This window comes from Apiospora marii, assembly GCF_038362585.1.
Source record: "Apiospora marii strain CBS 49790 chromosome Unknown utg000002l_segment0_segment0, whole genome shotgun sequence".
Lineage (NCBI taxonomy): Eukaryota > Fungi > Ascomycota > Sordariomycetes > Amphisphaeriales > Apiosporaceae > Apiospora > Apiospora marii.
Window position 1 is genome coordinate 1373687 of NW_027117373.1, and position 16449 is coordinate 1390135.

The 16449-nt window shown below is 52.6% G+C and overlaps 3 protein-coding genes across 3 annotated transcripts; 1 reads left to right on the top strand and 2 right to left on the bottom strand.

The window, feature by feature from the left end:
- Positions 1 to 11502: 11502 nt before the first annotated feature.
- On the bottom strand, positions 11503 to 12236 carry PG985_002120 (uncharacterized protein; the record flags this gene model as incomplete). Its single annotated transcript, XM_066821889.1, has 2 exons — positions 11503 to 11893; positions 12112 to 12236. The coding sequence occupies 2 exons, from the start codon at positions 12234 to 12236 to the stop codon at positions 11503 to 11505; spliced, it is 516 nt and encodes a 171-aa protein (XP_066689321.1).
- A 1410-nt stretch (positions 12237 to 13646) lies between these two features.
- On the bottom strand, positions 13647 to 14290 carry PG985_002121 (transferase hexapeptide domain protein; the record flags this gene model as incomplete). The annotated part of the gene is made up of 2 exons (XM_066821890.1): positions 13647 to 13838; positions 13895 to 14290. The coding sequence occupies 2 exons, from the start codon at positions 14288 to 14290 to the stop codon at positions 13647 to 13649; spliced, it is 588 nt and encodes a 195-aa protein (XP_066689322.1).
- A 487-nt stretch (positions 14291 to 14777) lies between these two features.
- Positions 14778 to 16429, top strand: PG985_002122 (uncharacterized protein; the record flags this gene model as incomplete). The annotated part of the gene is made up of 3 exons (XM_066821891.1): positions 14778 to 15140; positions 15219 to 16206; positions 16260 to 16429. 3 exons carry the CDS (start codon positions 14778 to 14780, stop codon positions 16427 to 16429), a joined length of 1521 nt encoding a protein of 506 aa, XP_066689323.1.
- Between the last annotated feature and the right edge of the window lie 20 nt (positions 16430 to 16449).

The window sequence follows — 16449 nt, forward strand, 5'->3', positions numbered from 1 at the left end:
TTCGCCGAACACATCGGCACCTCGACACCAAAAGACCGCACACGACTGCGGCACACACTTTACGGCAGACTTGACTGACTGCCTTGTACATTGTCACACTACATTACTGCATCGCGAGGTGGTTGATTTCTGAAGATACCTATTGCACGCATCACGGCCGGCGTTCTATTAATGCGACTTTATGGTACAGCATTTTACATCATAAGGCCCTAATCACACCGAGCATTACATTTTATCGTGGTGGTAGGCGGCTACCACACACAAACACACACACACACATACACGCGAGACATAACTGGATGGACAATGGCGTCCATCAGTTGGCCAGGTCACCACCGATGCCGGTGGAAATTGGCTCGTCATCGTGGGCACACAACGGCGTTCTCTAATTCAAATGATACCATGTCTGTTTCTTTTTGGGTTTACTGCCCGCCGATTGGGGAATTTTTGGGTTTTGGAAGTTACCTGGAACGGTAGCTGGGCTTCGCATCGAAAGAATGGTAGTGTCTATTCTCGGCAAAGGGATACAGGGGCAACCCTAGGTACGCCGGAACCAGAAAGCATGTTTATGGAGGCATCGCACATCAAAGAGTTGCTAGACTTTGCTAGGTGCGCAATACGGAGGAGATGCGCAAGCAAGTCGCTCAACTGGAAGATGGATTAAAAAAAGGCAAGCATCTATGATCAAAAACATAGAAAAATTCGATAAAGCTACATCAAAACAAGATTAAAATTGTCATATGGCACTCCCATCAAACCACCCTTGACTCGTTCCGATTCCTTGTGACTGCCCCTGCCTGACACGAGCTGACAGCCACACATATATGGATGAAACCCCCTTCCGCCATTGGATGAAAATAGCGGCATTCCACCATTGCCAATCGTTCCTTGATACCAATGACTTCTTGATGGCTGTTCATGGCGCCGTTGAAGTCTACGTAGCCAGTCGGATGTCGCGATGATATCCCATCCGAAGTATACCCTGATATGTTCTTTAAGGTTTTCGTATCACAGCCAGAGGCTGCTCCTGGAGGATCTAGACTTCCGCGGTACAGCGACTACCGTACTACGTGCTGCCTACCGACAGCCGTACGTGTGTGCGTGCGTATGTGCCTGGAAACGCAAACATGTGAGAGGCTCGTGACAAGCCGTTGGCATTCGGCCAGGGATGCGGGCAACTGGAATGGCATGTTTTCAGTTTCTACGCATAACCGGATGCCTGTTTTAATAAGCTTACGATAAGGGAAAGTAGTCCAGGCCATTCATATCATCAATTTATTCATGATTTATTATGTACTTCGCTTAATTCTCTCTTTTCCTCTTCCTTTGGGCTCTTGCCCAATACTCATGGAAGGTTACTGGTTACTTACCTAGCGAGGAACTTAGGGGGTTAGATAGAGTTGGTTAGGTACGTTTTTACCCCATGGGCAAGTTTCCCTCCCCGCAAACGGCTACCACAACAACAACAACAATTGCGCCTGCGTTGCCGCATGTCTTAGTTTTTGGTGAGTACATACATTAGACAAGGCTCTCCGCGCCCTGCATGCAAGGAATGGCCAGGCCAGGCAAGGGCCGAGCTGCGTTACGCACGAAAGAGAATGGAAGGAAAATCTGTACTGTAGGTAAGATGCTTGCTTGCTTTCTTCCTGTGCAGCACGTGGGGCGGGCTACAATCCCGCAAAGGCCGATGAGGGTTTCGGTCAGCAGCAGCAGCAGCAGCAGCACCTAGGTAAGGCAAGGCCAGGCAAGGCGGGAGGTGCGATGCCAAGTAGGTAGGTAGGTAGTAGGTTAGTAACGCTACGACAAACCATCCATCCGCGTGCATGCCGGACCTCGCTGCTGATTTGGCACGCTCCCCTCAACCAAAAAAATGCCCTCCAGTCTGATGATGATGGTCAACCGCATTCCATCGGTTCAGCGAGCAAGCGCAGCAGCGGTTGGCGGTATTCGCTAACTAACGGAGTACCCGTTGCCCATCACCTATCATCACCCCCAATTCATACATAGCCTATTAGGGAGGCGACTACCTGCCTTAGCAATTCGGCTATGGGCCTTATGCTAGCGAATTCACTCACGGGATGTGACCGAGAATGCACTGCAGACTACCTATATCTAGGCATGGGCTAGGAGATCTCCAACAAGACCCTGATCGGCGCGAGTTGTATCAAAATTCAAAGCTCTCCAAGTATAGCCCAAGTGGATCTTTCGCTCATTGGTTGGTCTGCTGGGCGGCGGTAAAACCCATCGTAGTAAGCATTCTCAGAGGCTGGCAATACCTAACTAAGCCTCTGCCACCATACAACGCAGCTAGTTAGTTGCCCAAGTACGGAGTATACGGATTGGTATTGTGTTGCTGCTGCTATTGCTATTACTACTATCATTACTATTATTACTACTTGCCTGCATACATCCTACTAAGTGGACTATACACGTACGCACTTGCCAGCGCGGATCAGGACCCTTGGCGGTCACCTGCCGGCGCAAATCAGAAAAGCTGGAGAATATCGGTATACAAGCTGATGGCAATCCCGAGTTTCATTTGCTAATAATACGACTAGAAGGCAGAGTATACTGTACCGCCGACTGCTCCTTGTGGAAAGAGTATGCGACGCGCATGCCGCCGCCTTCACGGGATGATGCCTGCTGGGAGCTCCATCCAGCACTGGACACAGGGAGCTGATTGATCGCTGACCGCTCCAGTTCTTCTTGTCAGTGAGCTGACTGTCAAGCAACATCAGATGGCGTTCTCCAGTATCCAGTATGTAGGCCACAGCGGAGCGCCCACGAAGCGCTTCGACAAAACGGCGGCGACGACGACTTGGAATAACTGGAATCGACCCCAGGCAGCACAGCCCAGCCCCAAATTACGATCAGTGCAAGATTGTTCCATGGCGACCTAGAACAGGTGGAGAATTACGGTACCCTCTCTATCTGTACTGATCACTGATCTGTATACCAATTACACACAGCTCGGTCTGGTGTTGATGGATATGGTGATCTGGTTCCTTGTCGTCCGCCAGTCTCCAGGAATCAGAATTAAACTAGTCGACCCTCCCATACAGCTCAATACAGCAAAATAACGATTTCGTCACTAAATCCGATAAAAAAAATAGGAAAAATTCAGGAAAAATTATAATTAAATAAAGCAATTAATTTTAACATTTCTATTATTTTTCTTATCTATTCTAGGTGCGAAATGCGCTGAGTTTATGTACATAAAATAGATGCTGGGCCATTTGGAGGGTTGACTAGTTTAATTCTGATTCTTGGAGCCAGTATAATCTGCCAACGGTCGATGCTGGGTATCCACCATTGGCCGGCAGCCTTTCGATCTGCCGTCGTCTGCCCGCCATCGCCAGCCAAGAGCTTAGATGACCCTGCCACGGCCACGATCGTATACGATCGTGCTGTGGCTAATGCTGCTAAAAGCGTATACGTTACTAATAAACGACACGAGTTCACCGCCTTGCGTGTTTTCTTCTCTACCTATGCCGGCAGTCTAGACTATAACATGAACATACCCACACTTTGCGGACAAATATACAAGTCCCCATATCACGAAACGTGCGCGCGCCAAAAGAGGGACGCATGAATTTCTCTATACCGTTCGGGGAAACCTCTGGTTTCCACCACCTCCCAAGGAATGAAAAAATATCGCAATCGCCCCTGCCCGGCGAGAAAGAAAGAAAACCTGCGTGCGCATGCACGAGGATGGTAGGGCCTACATAGCTGCGCCGCATAGGTACATGATGCAATATGTGGTTGCATATTATTTCAAGGCAGCCCGGCTGTGATGACGAAGGTAATTTGACGCGCCGGCGACACGCTCGGGTCGTCATCCACCACTTGGATGACATGGAATTCATTAATGCTTGTGTGTGAAGAAGATACGACGTATATGCTCCAGTTTCGTATGGTTACTAGTTTAGGTAGGTAGGCATGAAGGCATGGTGGTGAGGGGCAAGCTTCGAAATTCCCTCCTCCAACTTTGCTACCCCGCGCCCACGGGTCTGTCACACGCGCTCTCGAGTCTCAATTGATGAGTTGTTGTTGTGACTCACTCAGGCACCGAGTGAGGGGTTGTTGGAACAGGGGGTTGAGGAAGAGACAGAAAGTATCAATCCATTGACAGAGACTGTCAGTGACTTCCCATCGGGTTGGGCTGCAACGCGTATGCATTGTAAGTCTGAATATACCGAAGGCTTCACATTCGGTGTCTGATTGATGCCCTGGTCGGTTTACCAATTAGTAATCTTCCGCAGGTGTGCGAGCACTGACTGGCACTGGTGTGAGCGTCTGGAGGCCGGCCTTTTTGTACGCTACGCCACGCCACGCCATACATGCATGCAGCCATGAAATGGCAATGGCGTCGAAAATCCCAAGAGCTGCGGCCTTGCTAGCAATGATACCCTTTAATCGTCTGGCATCGGCCATGCGACGAATAGAAAAAATCCCTGAGAGCTGAAAGGCCATTTTATCTCTACACCGACTTTCAACGAGAAAAAAACCCCAGCTGGTACGGGTGGCAGGTAGAGATAATATCCAACCCCCGGACGGAGGAGACGGCACCTGTGGTTTACAGCGATTGACCTTGTTCAACCCCAGAAAACCCTATGCCGCCCATGGTTTGCGCTCGATACTATTGACCCTTCTTAGTCCATTTTGATGCACAAATCGGTAGGTGTGCATTGAGGCGTCGGCGCCGACGCCCAGCGGGATAGGCGCGGAAAATTGCCTGCCAAGCGGATTGGGCCAAACACCAAGAAGGAGGGACCGTCTCGGGGGCCGTGAGTGGCTCTCCGGAGTGCCTCCATCATCGCGTCGCTTAATTTCCTGCACTTCACCGTATCGCCCGCCCTCTTTTTAGTCTGCTTGTACAATTTTCCTTCTTCGCGAAACAGCTCATCTGGAGGGCCGCGCGGCGATCGGTCAAGCGATGGCTAGTAGGGGGGACGGCAGACAGCAAGGCCGGCTCCATCCATTTTTTCGACTGTTGGCCCAGATCGAAAGTTTCATCGCGATATTGACATGTGTATTTTTCTCTCTCTCGCTGGACACCGCCATAGGCTCGTATCCACGTGCAACGGCCGGAAAAAATGCCACCGACCACACCATTTTCTAATCACCACCCCCTTAATCATCATATATTGTTTTTGAGCGGGTGCCGCTGACGCTGACGTGAGTGAATGGAGCCGGCCAGCAGTGATCTTGGTGCTACGTCGGAGGTTTGATAGAGCGTGGAAATCGGGCTTCGCAACGGCCACTTATTCTGTCCCCATTGACCAGTAACATTGCCCCGGAGGTAAGATGACAGAGTATCCGGTCTGTGGTTGGTCGCTGCTAACAGGCTCTGCTACGCTGGTAGCTTTTGCGGTCCAGCGTCCGGCCTGGGCCAAAGTGTCAGAAAGGTGCGCAGGCTGCGCGCCCATTGGACCACGGCCTCCAGTCCCTCGCAGTCGCTCTGGCTGGTGAGGATCGAAGGGTAGATAGAGCCTCGATGCAGGTCGCGGTTTGAGGTGAAATCTGGCGATCGTGATTGGCTGATCGATTGCATCAGTTTACGCAACCATTTATCGTGCTGTGCCTGAATATCCCGATTTTTTCCTTGATTTCCTGCTACTCCAGCATCCTGTCTATCCGCGGTCCGCAAAGTGGTAAGAAAAGCCCATGCTGATCGGTCCTTTTCGACGTACCATGTCGGCCTGGCTCGGTACTACAGTACTTGGAGGTGTTGGAGCACAAGTTGGAGCCCGTTTAAGGCAGTGGGCGTGTGGGCTGCCCGCCTAGCCTGCCTAGCCTGCCTAGCCTACTTTACCGGGCCTAAGGAACCACCCCAGCATTGCCGGTTCACCTGTGGTCCGGCCGGTCGGTTCTTTTCTAGGCAGTTTCTAGTTTTGCTGCATTCTGATTGATCCAACCAGCCCAGGCGATTGAATTTCGGCGCCCCGCTCTTCTCTCGCTCTTCCCCCACACTTCCTTCTGGAAGGCTTCTACGGGATTCTTGGCATCTAGGCCCGATGCGGCAGTTCCAGCCACGGCCAGTTCGGATCATGCACCGCCCAATCTGCACAGCCAAGCGGTCCTCTATCCGTTGGCGCATGGCGCATGGCGATTCAATCAGTCACAGACACGCTCCAGCGCTGACTCCAGCACTCCATGACTCCAGGGCCCAGCCAGGTCGAGTAGGTACCTACACGCCAGTCCCACCTTGGGCTCGAGGCTGAGGTATACGCATCAGGGGGGGTAGGGTCTCCAGAAAGCCGCCGAGAGATGACAAATGGATTACTGCAGGTTCGTCTGACCTGCCTGTTCGTTCTATACATTCTTCATGCATGCCAGGATTTTACAGGTCACATTAAAAAAAAAAAAAAAAACTTCTTTTTAATGAAAGGGGAGGGATTACGTTGGGCGCGTGCTACAAGTTTCAAGCAACCGAAAAGAGAGATAAAAAAATCTTTTCCCCCACGCGTGACGAAACCCCATGTGCAAAAGTGTGGTGCTTGGTCAATGTTCAATGAGGGGTTGCCTGAGGGGTAAGTGTTCATGCCTCTGTGTGTGTAACGCACAACCACACCTCTCCACGCCCTGAATATCGCATGCTGATCTCAGTATGTTCTTGGCCACAAAAACTCTATTTCTCGAACGGCATCTACGACCAAGTATCGCCATTGTCATTATTCAATCGCGTCTCGTGTGCTCTCCCCCATCCGGGATCTAAGTACTTGTGCGCTTACAGTAGGGGAGGCAACCCGGCCTGTCAAGCCTGTAGCTAGTCAGCAACCCGGTCAAATGATGCCTACGGACTGTGCTATGTGCCTGCTAACGGGCGAGATTGATCTTCTTATTTCCTGGTCTGGCGGCCTGGGTATTGAACGATATTAAAACCACGTGCCAGGTTCTAGCTAGTGGCGGACTGCGTTCCGACGATGAAATAACAAGGCCGTTACGGCCGACGCTGCTGGTTGGCTGCTGGCTGCTAGATATTGATTGCTGCCGCTACTCTTGTGGCATGCACGGCTACCCATGTGTGTGTGTAGTGGTAGCGCACCTGCATTCTTACTATTGACTAGGTGGTGGTGCGCTTTTATGACAGGTAATTTCGCGGACGCTCCTCGTTCCAGCCTCCAATTTTTGGTAGTGGGAGGTTGCATTGAATGCCTATAGGTGAATCAGCCGGTCGCAATTCCGTGGTGTGCCGTGTATCAAGAATAGCTGGATGTATTTCTTGATAAATGTTCTTCCTCTATTGCTATAATGCACGCATGTGACGTGCAAGAATAAAATAATAAAGAGGAAGATGATCGGCGTCGGGGAGCCTATCCGAGCTGCTGGTGTGTGTGTGTGTGCGAGAGTGTGTGGTTGCGTTGCATTTTGCGGCTGTAGTAACCCAGGCCTGTCTGCCGAAGGACCTAGACTTTTGAGGCTCATTGGAACATCACGGCGTCATCATGCATTGCCTAGCCATTCGTTGTGGTGTGTAGCAGGCCGTATACTGCAGCAATGGATGGTGTCATAACGGGAGAAAGGGGGGGTATGTTGGCAGGTAGTAAGTACTGAGTAGTAGTAGTAGTATCTACTACTTGTTTGCTCTCTATGTCGTCTCTTCCCGCTTTGAACACAACTCCCGCTGGTCTAGAGCATCGGGTTTCATTATTTTGTTCTTCCTTGCATTTGGATCTGCATCCATTCCTGATGTTTCTTGCTACTGGACTCCAAGTCCTGCTGGGTGTGGATAATGCAAGCCACCGTTATGTGTTATGTTACATAACTAAGTTTAATAGTGGTGGACAGCTGCGGGAAAGGGAAGGGGGGGAAAGGGTTGCGGCTCAATTTTTTGTATTAATCGCTGATTATTATTTTATCTATTTGTTCTGGGACTGCCTTCCTTACTCGAGTTTTTTTAATAATAAATGTTTTTTCTTTCCTTCTTCGTGGGCTCCATATTCTGTCTTCGCTAGCTCTGACGCTTGGGAAGGGGTGGACTCTCTGTTACCCGCGCCCCCCATTAGATCGTGGCATACGGGTACTAAAATCTCCCAGGAGGAGCCGGCGGGTGTACTGCCGTGCGGTCGTTCGTCCATTCGGTGCGGGCGCCCCTTGGGTAGGTGGCGGGTGAATCGAGCGACAATGACATAACAACACCAAACACGAGCTGGATTTGTCGGAAATGGAAATGGGATTGGGAGTCAGTCGAACCAGAGGATGCGTTCCGGTAGGTAACACTTTAGCGTTGAGGAAAGAAGCTACGTGCATGTAAACTATCTCCTGCTCTCTTCCCAAGAATCTCGTATCGATTTCCTCTTCTTAGCACCAGGTGGCTTTTCTTCCTGCTTACATGAGAAGGAGCACGAGGCCACGAGTGCTACCGTTTTCCTTCTTCCCTCATCATGTATGTGCCCAACGCCAAAAGTCCGCCCGCGGGAGGGGAAGGCCCTCTTTTTCCCTCACTTGCAGGAGGAAGAGAGTTTCTGGGGTAGCAAAGTATGAGAGGAAGAAGCTACGCCATGCCGCGAGCGACGAACGGTAGGGGTAACGCAATGCACTCCATGGGCAGGGTGTCGGCGTTTTTGTCACGAGCAACTCACTCACCACCGCACGAGAGCAAGTAAGGTGGATAGCATCGGTGGGAGCAAGAAAACGGCGGCTCCCTTCTACTAGATGCAGCTCCTTACAGATGCCTCTCAAGGTGGTATCTTCAAGGCTCGTGAGCTCCATCTGTTGCCCCAATTAGGGGGAATCAATCGAATACGGCCGTGACTCATGCGATTGAGCAGAAAATAGTCGCCATATCGAGCCCCGATCGATCGGCAATTGAGTCACGGCCGTAGATATCCGAACGTTCGGCTGTCCCTCTTGTCAGGGGAGGCGGTTTCGTCGGTACGCTAACCGACGGAAGGCGTTGATGGTAGGGGAGACAGCATCGCGGTGGCTTGCTCTGCGAACCAAGCTTTGTCATATGCGCGGCATGTGAGCGTCAGCAGCTAGGTACCCTGTCTCTTACCACCACGTACCTGCCTAAGTTCGTTCAGGTAGGGGAGCCGAGCAAAAGCTCCTCCCGCGTTCGCCGTGGCATACACCTAGAAAAGGTTCTACGCTCGAGGCTGTTCGCCCAGGCGAGGGAGCGTCTCGGGGAAGGGCATGGCAGAATACCCGCAGGATCATCAACGATGGTGACAAAACCCCTCCGGAGGAATGAGACAATGTTGGTGCTTTGGTGTGGCATATTGCATTTCCAATTCCTGATGCATAATCGACGCACTGGGCACGAGACCGTCATTCCCCCTCCTTTTCGATGCAAGGTACGCAGAAAGCCACTGGTCCCGTCAGCTGACGGGTGATCGAGCAAGGTTGTGTGCTACTATAGCGCAATCAGGTGAATCCGGGGAAGCAGACCGGGCAGAAACATGGATTGGGCGTGGGAAGAGAAACAATAAGCTTACCCAGGTCATCAGTCTGCCTAGCAGCGTCAGAAAAGAAACGGTCGCGAACTCAAAAAATGATATTATCGCAGAGCAGGGGAGGGAGAAAATACGAATAAACAATAACAGATCAATTCAACCCAGTTTTATCTCACGAGTTAATATTTTACCCCCTTCCCCCTAGAAAGCCACACGTACCGTCGAGGGAGACACACGCACCCCCCGATCACCATTGCATGCGGAAGCACGTCGGGATCGAGTCCCGGGCCGAAGGAAAAGCAAGTTCAAAAGGCACCAGTGGCGGATCTGCCAGTTCGCAAAGCCCGTCTTGCTACAATTATGCAGGCGAGAAAATAAGGGGGGAGTTCCCTTGACCCTCGATCGAGGCTTGCAAGGGGCGTACTGCTGGTGCTGCCTATGCTCATGGAGTGTAGATCACAGCTCTTCCCCCACGGGGCAAAAGAAGCAAATGACGATATCCCCATAATCTCTCCACCTCATTTTGCGTGATGATAGACGTTGCGGGAGCGGGATGATGAAAAGGACGGCAGGCTGGGGAAGGGGGTTTCCCCTCTCCCTCCCTCCCACTGGCAATCCTGTTCTCTTCGTCTTCTTCCTTTACCTAGAGGCCACCGCGGTCATAATGTCTGTCATCTTTTCTTCTTTCTTTACTTCTTCTTCTTCTTTTAGTCCCCGAACCACCCACCAGCCTTGCGGAAACGCCACGAGGCGGGTCGATGATGGCGATCGATGTCTGGCTTGGCTAATGCTTATGATCCTGACCGAAACGATACCCGTGGGGGAGGGAACTCCGGCGAGAAGCGAATCAGAGCAGGGAGATGACGGCGTGGAACGGGGGGGACCGCAAACTCTTACCTTGACTTGAAATGCTTGTTTTCTTTTTCTTTCTCTCTCTCTGATCCTCCGCAAACCCGCAGGACGTGGCGTTTTTCCCCGAGTTCCGGGGGTTGGGTGATTGGGCACAACGTCTGGGGCAAACGTCCTGGGGGGGCTCAGGGGGGGCGGCAAGGGGACGAGAGGCTCCCCCGCGAAAACTACCTCTCGCAATCTGGATGGTGTGGTGCGTAGGTTGCGCGGCAGATAGGTAGGTCTCAGGTAGACTGTCCCTGCATGAGCTTGAGGGTTGCGGCACTCGATATCGATAGATCGTCGGTGGGGGTGGTGAACGCTGTCTGTTCTGTACCGTAGCATCTGCCGCCTACTACTGGGTGGAATAGGTTCCGATACGGTCTCAGAGCCATGTTGTCATGGATTGTTGAGATCAATTGTCTTGTTCGGGAAAAGCTGTGGGCGCCGAAACAGGGGTCTGGGGGTCGTTCATGTTCCTGCGCATCTGGGACCCCCAAATCGATAGATCGCTCCTGGTGATCCGGCTACCTCACCCGCCATCCATTCGGAGGCATTCCCGAGCGTTGGGAACCCGAGACAGATCTCAGCTCTATTCGGCTTAGTGGCTGTCTATCATCTCGGACCCCTGCGGTGGCGGCAACAAATCAGTATACTTGCTTTTTCTCCCACCACCCGTCTGCCAAGGAATGGGGACAAGTATGGGGTTCCCACTTCGACGATGGTATCGTGAGATGAACTACAGGGCAGCAGGTAATGAGCTGGCTTGAATCGTTACGTTGAAACTGTTATGACCGCCTCATCGATATCAAACCAGTAGAGGTGGTGGACAACGACTGGGCGAGATTTACTCTGAACCTTTTCGAGCTGGTAGGATGGACGAAGGAAGCGGTTGTTGAGGCCACCTGTCTCGGTCGTTACGGGACATTCATATCAGTGATACAGTCGAATGTGCCGACCCATACAACGTAACATCGAGCCGTACGGACTGCTCAACTGTCTAGAACGTGGACGCTTGGGTAACAGGCTAGAAATATGTCCAGAGTGGCCCGTGTTCATCAATGAGAACAACGACTACTTTGGATCTTATTGCAGTACTGCAGCACGAATAGGGGACTGAGTCTCCAAATATTTACTGCAGCGGAATCCAGCCTGGTAGAACCGTAGAACAAACCCGTCGAACACTCTATTATCGGTATTTAGGTAGTCTCTGGGTTCAAAATATACGAGCTGAACAGGTGGTAGCAGACGCCTCCACGCATTTTCTGTAGACACCTGCCAGCAGGGTGAAAGGAGGCGGGAACGGGTCACCCTGGCTTTGCTCTTGAGCGTTGGTATCCATGAGCTTGGACACGCCATGGAACTTGCCACGCAATGCTCCCAGGTCCAGTGCAGGTGACAATGTTCCGTCCGCTCCGGCATGTGAAATGTTTTCGTAATCGTTGGCCGATATGCTCCCACCCCCTATGGCATGCAATGAGTAGACACTAATGTCATCGATAATCTCGCACTCGAGAGTGAAAAACAAGAGAGCCGCGAAACTTAGGAGGAACTTGAGTGGTGTCGGCATGCCAGGAGTGGGGTCATGTCCTTCAGTCGCCAGCTGTCTGGGAGCAACATAGCAGATGATCCCCGTAGTAGCAACAGTCTCGTTTGAACGATGGTTTACAAGTCGGTCGGTCCTCACATTCATGGCCCATGCCGAAGAGCTGTCCACCGCGCGGTTTCAACACTGTAGGCCTCAGCATCAGGTAGACGGCAGCGACTCATGTTCCAACATGATGGCCGACGGGACGACAAAGGACTATGTGCGAATATCGTTTACAAAATAAGAAGTTCTTCTTGTCTCGACGCAGAGCTCTCGGGTAGGAGGTCACCAATACGCTCATCTCGAACATCGCCATTCTGCGGGACCACGAACTGCTTCACTCCACCGGTGACAGCAAGCATGTTTGGTAGGCAGTACGGGGGCGATATGCTCCAGCTCGGCAATGCGAAGAATAGACTGCCGAGCAAGGAGTTCGCGCTCGTATTATAGGGGCGACTTGAACCGGCAGGTGCTTACATCTATCTGCCTTGCCCTGGAAGACCTCGGCCAGGAACCTGAGAATGTGCTTGGGAGTCTCCAAGGCCTGATATTTACTCAAAGCGGCAGGTCAGGGGCTCGTTCAGTTCCGAACATCAGCAGGTTCATCAACTGTGGATTGATTGCTCTATGCATCATGCCTCTTCTGTCACGATTGTGTACCAGTCCAACAGGCGTTTCCAATAACGAACACATGATCAACGCCTATATGTTACTGTCCCGAGAGATGTTTTGTTGTTACTCGCCCAACATTGCCATCTCGGCCCCTTCAAGCTTAATGTACACAACATGAGTCCTTCCTTGCATGTAAACAACAAATTCGTCACTGAGCTGAATGAACTTCAAATGGTCAGGTAATCTAACAAGATCATGATTGCGAGCAATGGCATGTTTGCGCCGTTTGTATTGATGTCTTCATAATCCCAAGACTACTTGGCTGTTGCCGTGGCGATATCATCAACATAATCCGTCCCACTGACGCAACAAGTGGTTCTCCCAATGCATCTCAGCCCACGCTGGACAACACCATTGTATCGCGTCCACCTGGGTGATATCTACCAGGTTCGTCGACAAGAGGTGTCTGCCCTTGAATATCCTGCTCAATCTTGCGAAAGGGGTCGATCCCTCCTGCGGGATCTCGTAAGCCCGAGCAGATAATCCGGGGAGCATTCGTCTAATTTCCAGAGCTTGGTGGGCATGCCCCTATCAGACACTGAAGCGGCTTTTGAAGCACCAAGACATGTAGCGAGTCATGCCCTGACATGCTGTTGGCTGCGGCCTGAAGCTAATAGCCTAGTCGATGACTGCAGACTGTCCACCCATTGAAAGTCGTGGAGACCCAGGCAGCGGAGAGAAACACCCCAAAGCTTTCATGGCTGTTCTGAAGAGGCATGGTGACCGCGTTGCTGTATGACATGATGACGGACGAGAATAGCAGACAAGTCCAAGATCCAGTAGTCGGAGCCAGCGTAGACTGCGCAGCAACCGTCTCGCATCCTGCCAAACGACACTCGCTTCAAGCAGACAGATAGGCCGGACGGTTCGGCGTCTTCAACGAATATTACAGCCTCTCCTGGGAAGTGGTCCATAGCTGGACATTAACCAGATCGATACCAAAGCTGCGCGTAGCCCTTCCCCTGAAATGGATTACCAATAGTATAACCCCCCTTTCCCGTGGGACAGAGGTCAACTCTGCTGGCGAATGGGGCCGCGGGTCGCAGTTCGGACGTTACACAGATGGCGAACGATGTCGCAAACGCTTGTTTATGAATCCCTCATTCCTTGAAGCGATTGATGTTCGTAGTGATCAACTTTCTCATGACATCGATCTGGCGCGCTTGCGCCTTGTGCTTCAGCTCGGTAACACCTCGTTTGTCAATGCGTCGCGTGCCGTTCGAATAGAGGACAGTATAATCGGGCAACTGCTCTCCTGGCTGGATCACACTCCTTGCTGTGATCGTACAGTGCTGGCCGAGTTGTTAGTGGCTTCCAGATTCCAAATCGTGAGGACGACACCACACACCTTTCCAAGCTTTGCGCCCCTTCCTATTCTAGCGCCGACTCCTATTACGCACCCCTCGCCGATGGTAGTGCATCCCGACTCGATTATAGCCGCGACCTCGACGGTGACGTAGTCCTCGAGGGTCACGCCGAATTCGCCCTTTGTAGGATCAGCAGAAGGCGCGCCGATCTGGACGCGCTCGTGGATAATGCATCGGCGGCCAATGGTGACCCGACCGTTCGACGAGTCGAGCTTGTTGCGGGGATGGATGACGGTCTCGCTGCTGATGTTGATGGTGTGGTTTCCGGTCAGGACGGCGTTGTCGTGGATGACTACCGAGGACGAGAGATTGACAGGTGCCTTAGGGAGCTGCCCTGCCCTGGGCATCATAGAATGCCGCTTGTTCGAGGACGACATGATGGTGGTGGTTGTCTGTTGTCGCGATGGGAGAGGGCCGTATCACCGCGCTAGATCGACCAGCTCTCGTAGGCCACTTGCAGACCAAGCTCACAACTTGTGCAGCTAAGGAAGGAAGTGCATATCGAGTTATGCTAGCCATTGATCGATCTGATCCAATCAAATTAATTGACTCTCGGCCAAAGACGGTCTGGTCAGGTTAACCTGGTAACCTGCATAAGTCATAAAAAGATGCATAAGCGAGGACAAAGAGCGAATGACTAAGGGCAAAAAGTGCATGAGGTCAGCATTCTGTGGTCCAAGCTCCGGCCGCTGTGGGATTGTTCCCACCAGCAGCTCGCTGAGCCAATCACGGCCAAAGCATTTCCGAAAGTGTCCCAGAGGCGATTTCAACGACCATCTCTCTGTCCGGGTTTGAAAGAGCCTCGCCAATTGCCATTGAACTCTCCACTCTCCCGGCTCAATCGAGCGACAACAACCCCTAACGATGCTGTCAAGGACTTCGGCGCCCAAGGCGGCCTCTGCGAAGGCTCTGTCGCGCGTCGCTCTACCCACCTGCAGCCGAATTGCCCGTCCCGCCGCCTCGACAACGCCCTCCCAGACTCGAAAGTTTGCGACCGTCCAAGATGGTGCCCCGAAGCGCACCTACGGCGGCCTCAAGGACCAGGACCGCATCTTCCAGAACCTCTACGGCCGCTACCCGCCCGATCTGAAGTCGGCCAAGAAGATGGGTGACTGGCACAAGACCAAGGAGATCATTCTGAAGGGACACGAATGGATCATCAGCGAGGTCAAGGCCTCGGGTCTGCGTGGCCGAGGAGGAGCTGGCTTTCCTTCTGGCTTGAAATGGGTATGTGCTATGCTTTGCAGACTTCTGCTCCAGGGGGGATTTTGGCTCGATCGTGTCTAACCATCTTGGCAATTGCAGTCTTTCATGAACTTCAAGGATTGGGACAAGGATACGAAGCCGCGGTATTTGGTCGTAAACGCCGACGAGGGCGAGCCCGGTACCTGCAAGGATCGTGAAATCATGCGAAAGGACCCCCACAAGCTTCTCGAGGGCTGCCTCGTTGCTGGCCGCGCCATGAACGCCACTGCTGCCTACATCTACATCCGTGGCGAGTTCGTCCAGGAAGCCGCCGTCCTCCAGCACGCTATCAACGAAGCCTACGCCGACGGTCTGATTGGAAAGAATGCCTGCGGTTCCGGATACGACTTCGACATTTACCTCCACCGAGGTGCCGGTGCTTACGTTTGTGGTGAGGAGACCTCGCTGATCGAGTCCTTGGAGGGCAAGCCCGGCAAGCCCCGTCTCAAGCCGCCGTTCCCGGCTGCTGTTGGTGTCTTTGGCTGCCCGTCTACCGTGGCTAATGTCGAGACCATCGCCGTTGCCCCTACCATTTGCCGCAGAGGTGGTGACTGGTTCGCCGGCTTTGGCCGTGAGCGCAACCAGGGCACCAAGCTGTTCTGCATTTCCGGCCACGTCAACAACCCCGTCACCGTCGAGGAGGAGATGAGCATCCCTCTTCGTGAGCTGATCGAGAAGCACTGTGGTGGTGTTCGTGGCGGCTGGGACAACCTGCTGGCCGTCATCCCCGGTGGCTCTTCTACGCCCATTCTCCCTAAGAGCATTTGCGATGAGCAACTGATGGACTTCGACTCTCTCAAGGACAGCCAGTCTGGTCTTGGTACTGCGGCCGTCATTGTCATGGACAAGAGCACCGACGTCGTCCGAGCTATTTCCCGGTTAAGTCACTTCTACCGCCACGAGTCTTGCGGCCAATGTACGCCGTGCCGTGAGGGCAGCAAGTGGACCGAGCAGATCATGCAGCGGTTCGAGAAGGGTCAGGGTCGCGAGCGTGAGATTGACATGCTGCAAGAGCTGACCAAGCAGGTCGAGGGTCACACAATTTGCGGTAAGTTTCACCCCTTTACACCAGACACGAGACGAGCGCTAATAATTCTACAGCTCTCGGAGAGGCTTTTGCATGGCCCATTCAAGGTCTTATCCGCCACTTCCGGCCCGAGCTGGAGGCACGGATGCAGAAGTTCGCTGCGGAGAACGGCGGAGCTGCCTTGGCTGGCGGCTGGAAGGCCGATACCCGCGCGCAGGGCAAGCTCGTTGCTCCTGGCCAGTAAGCGATAAATGCATGAGGCAA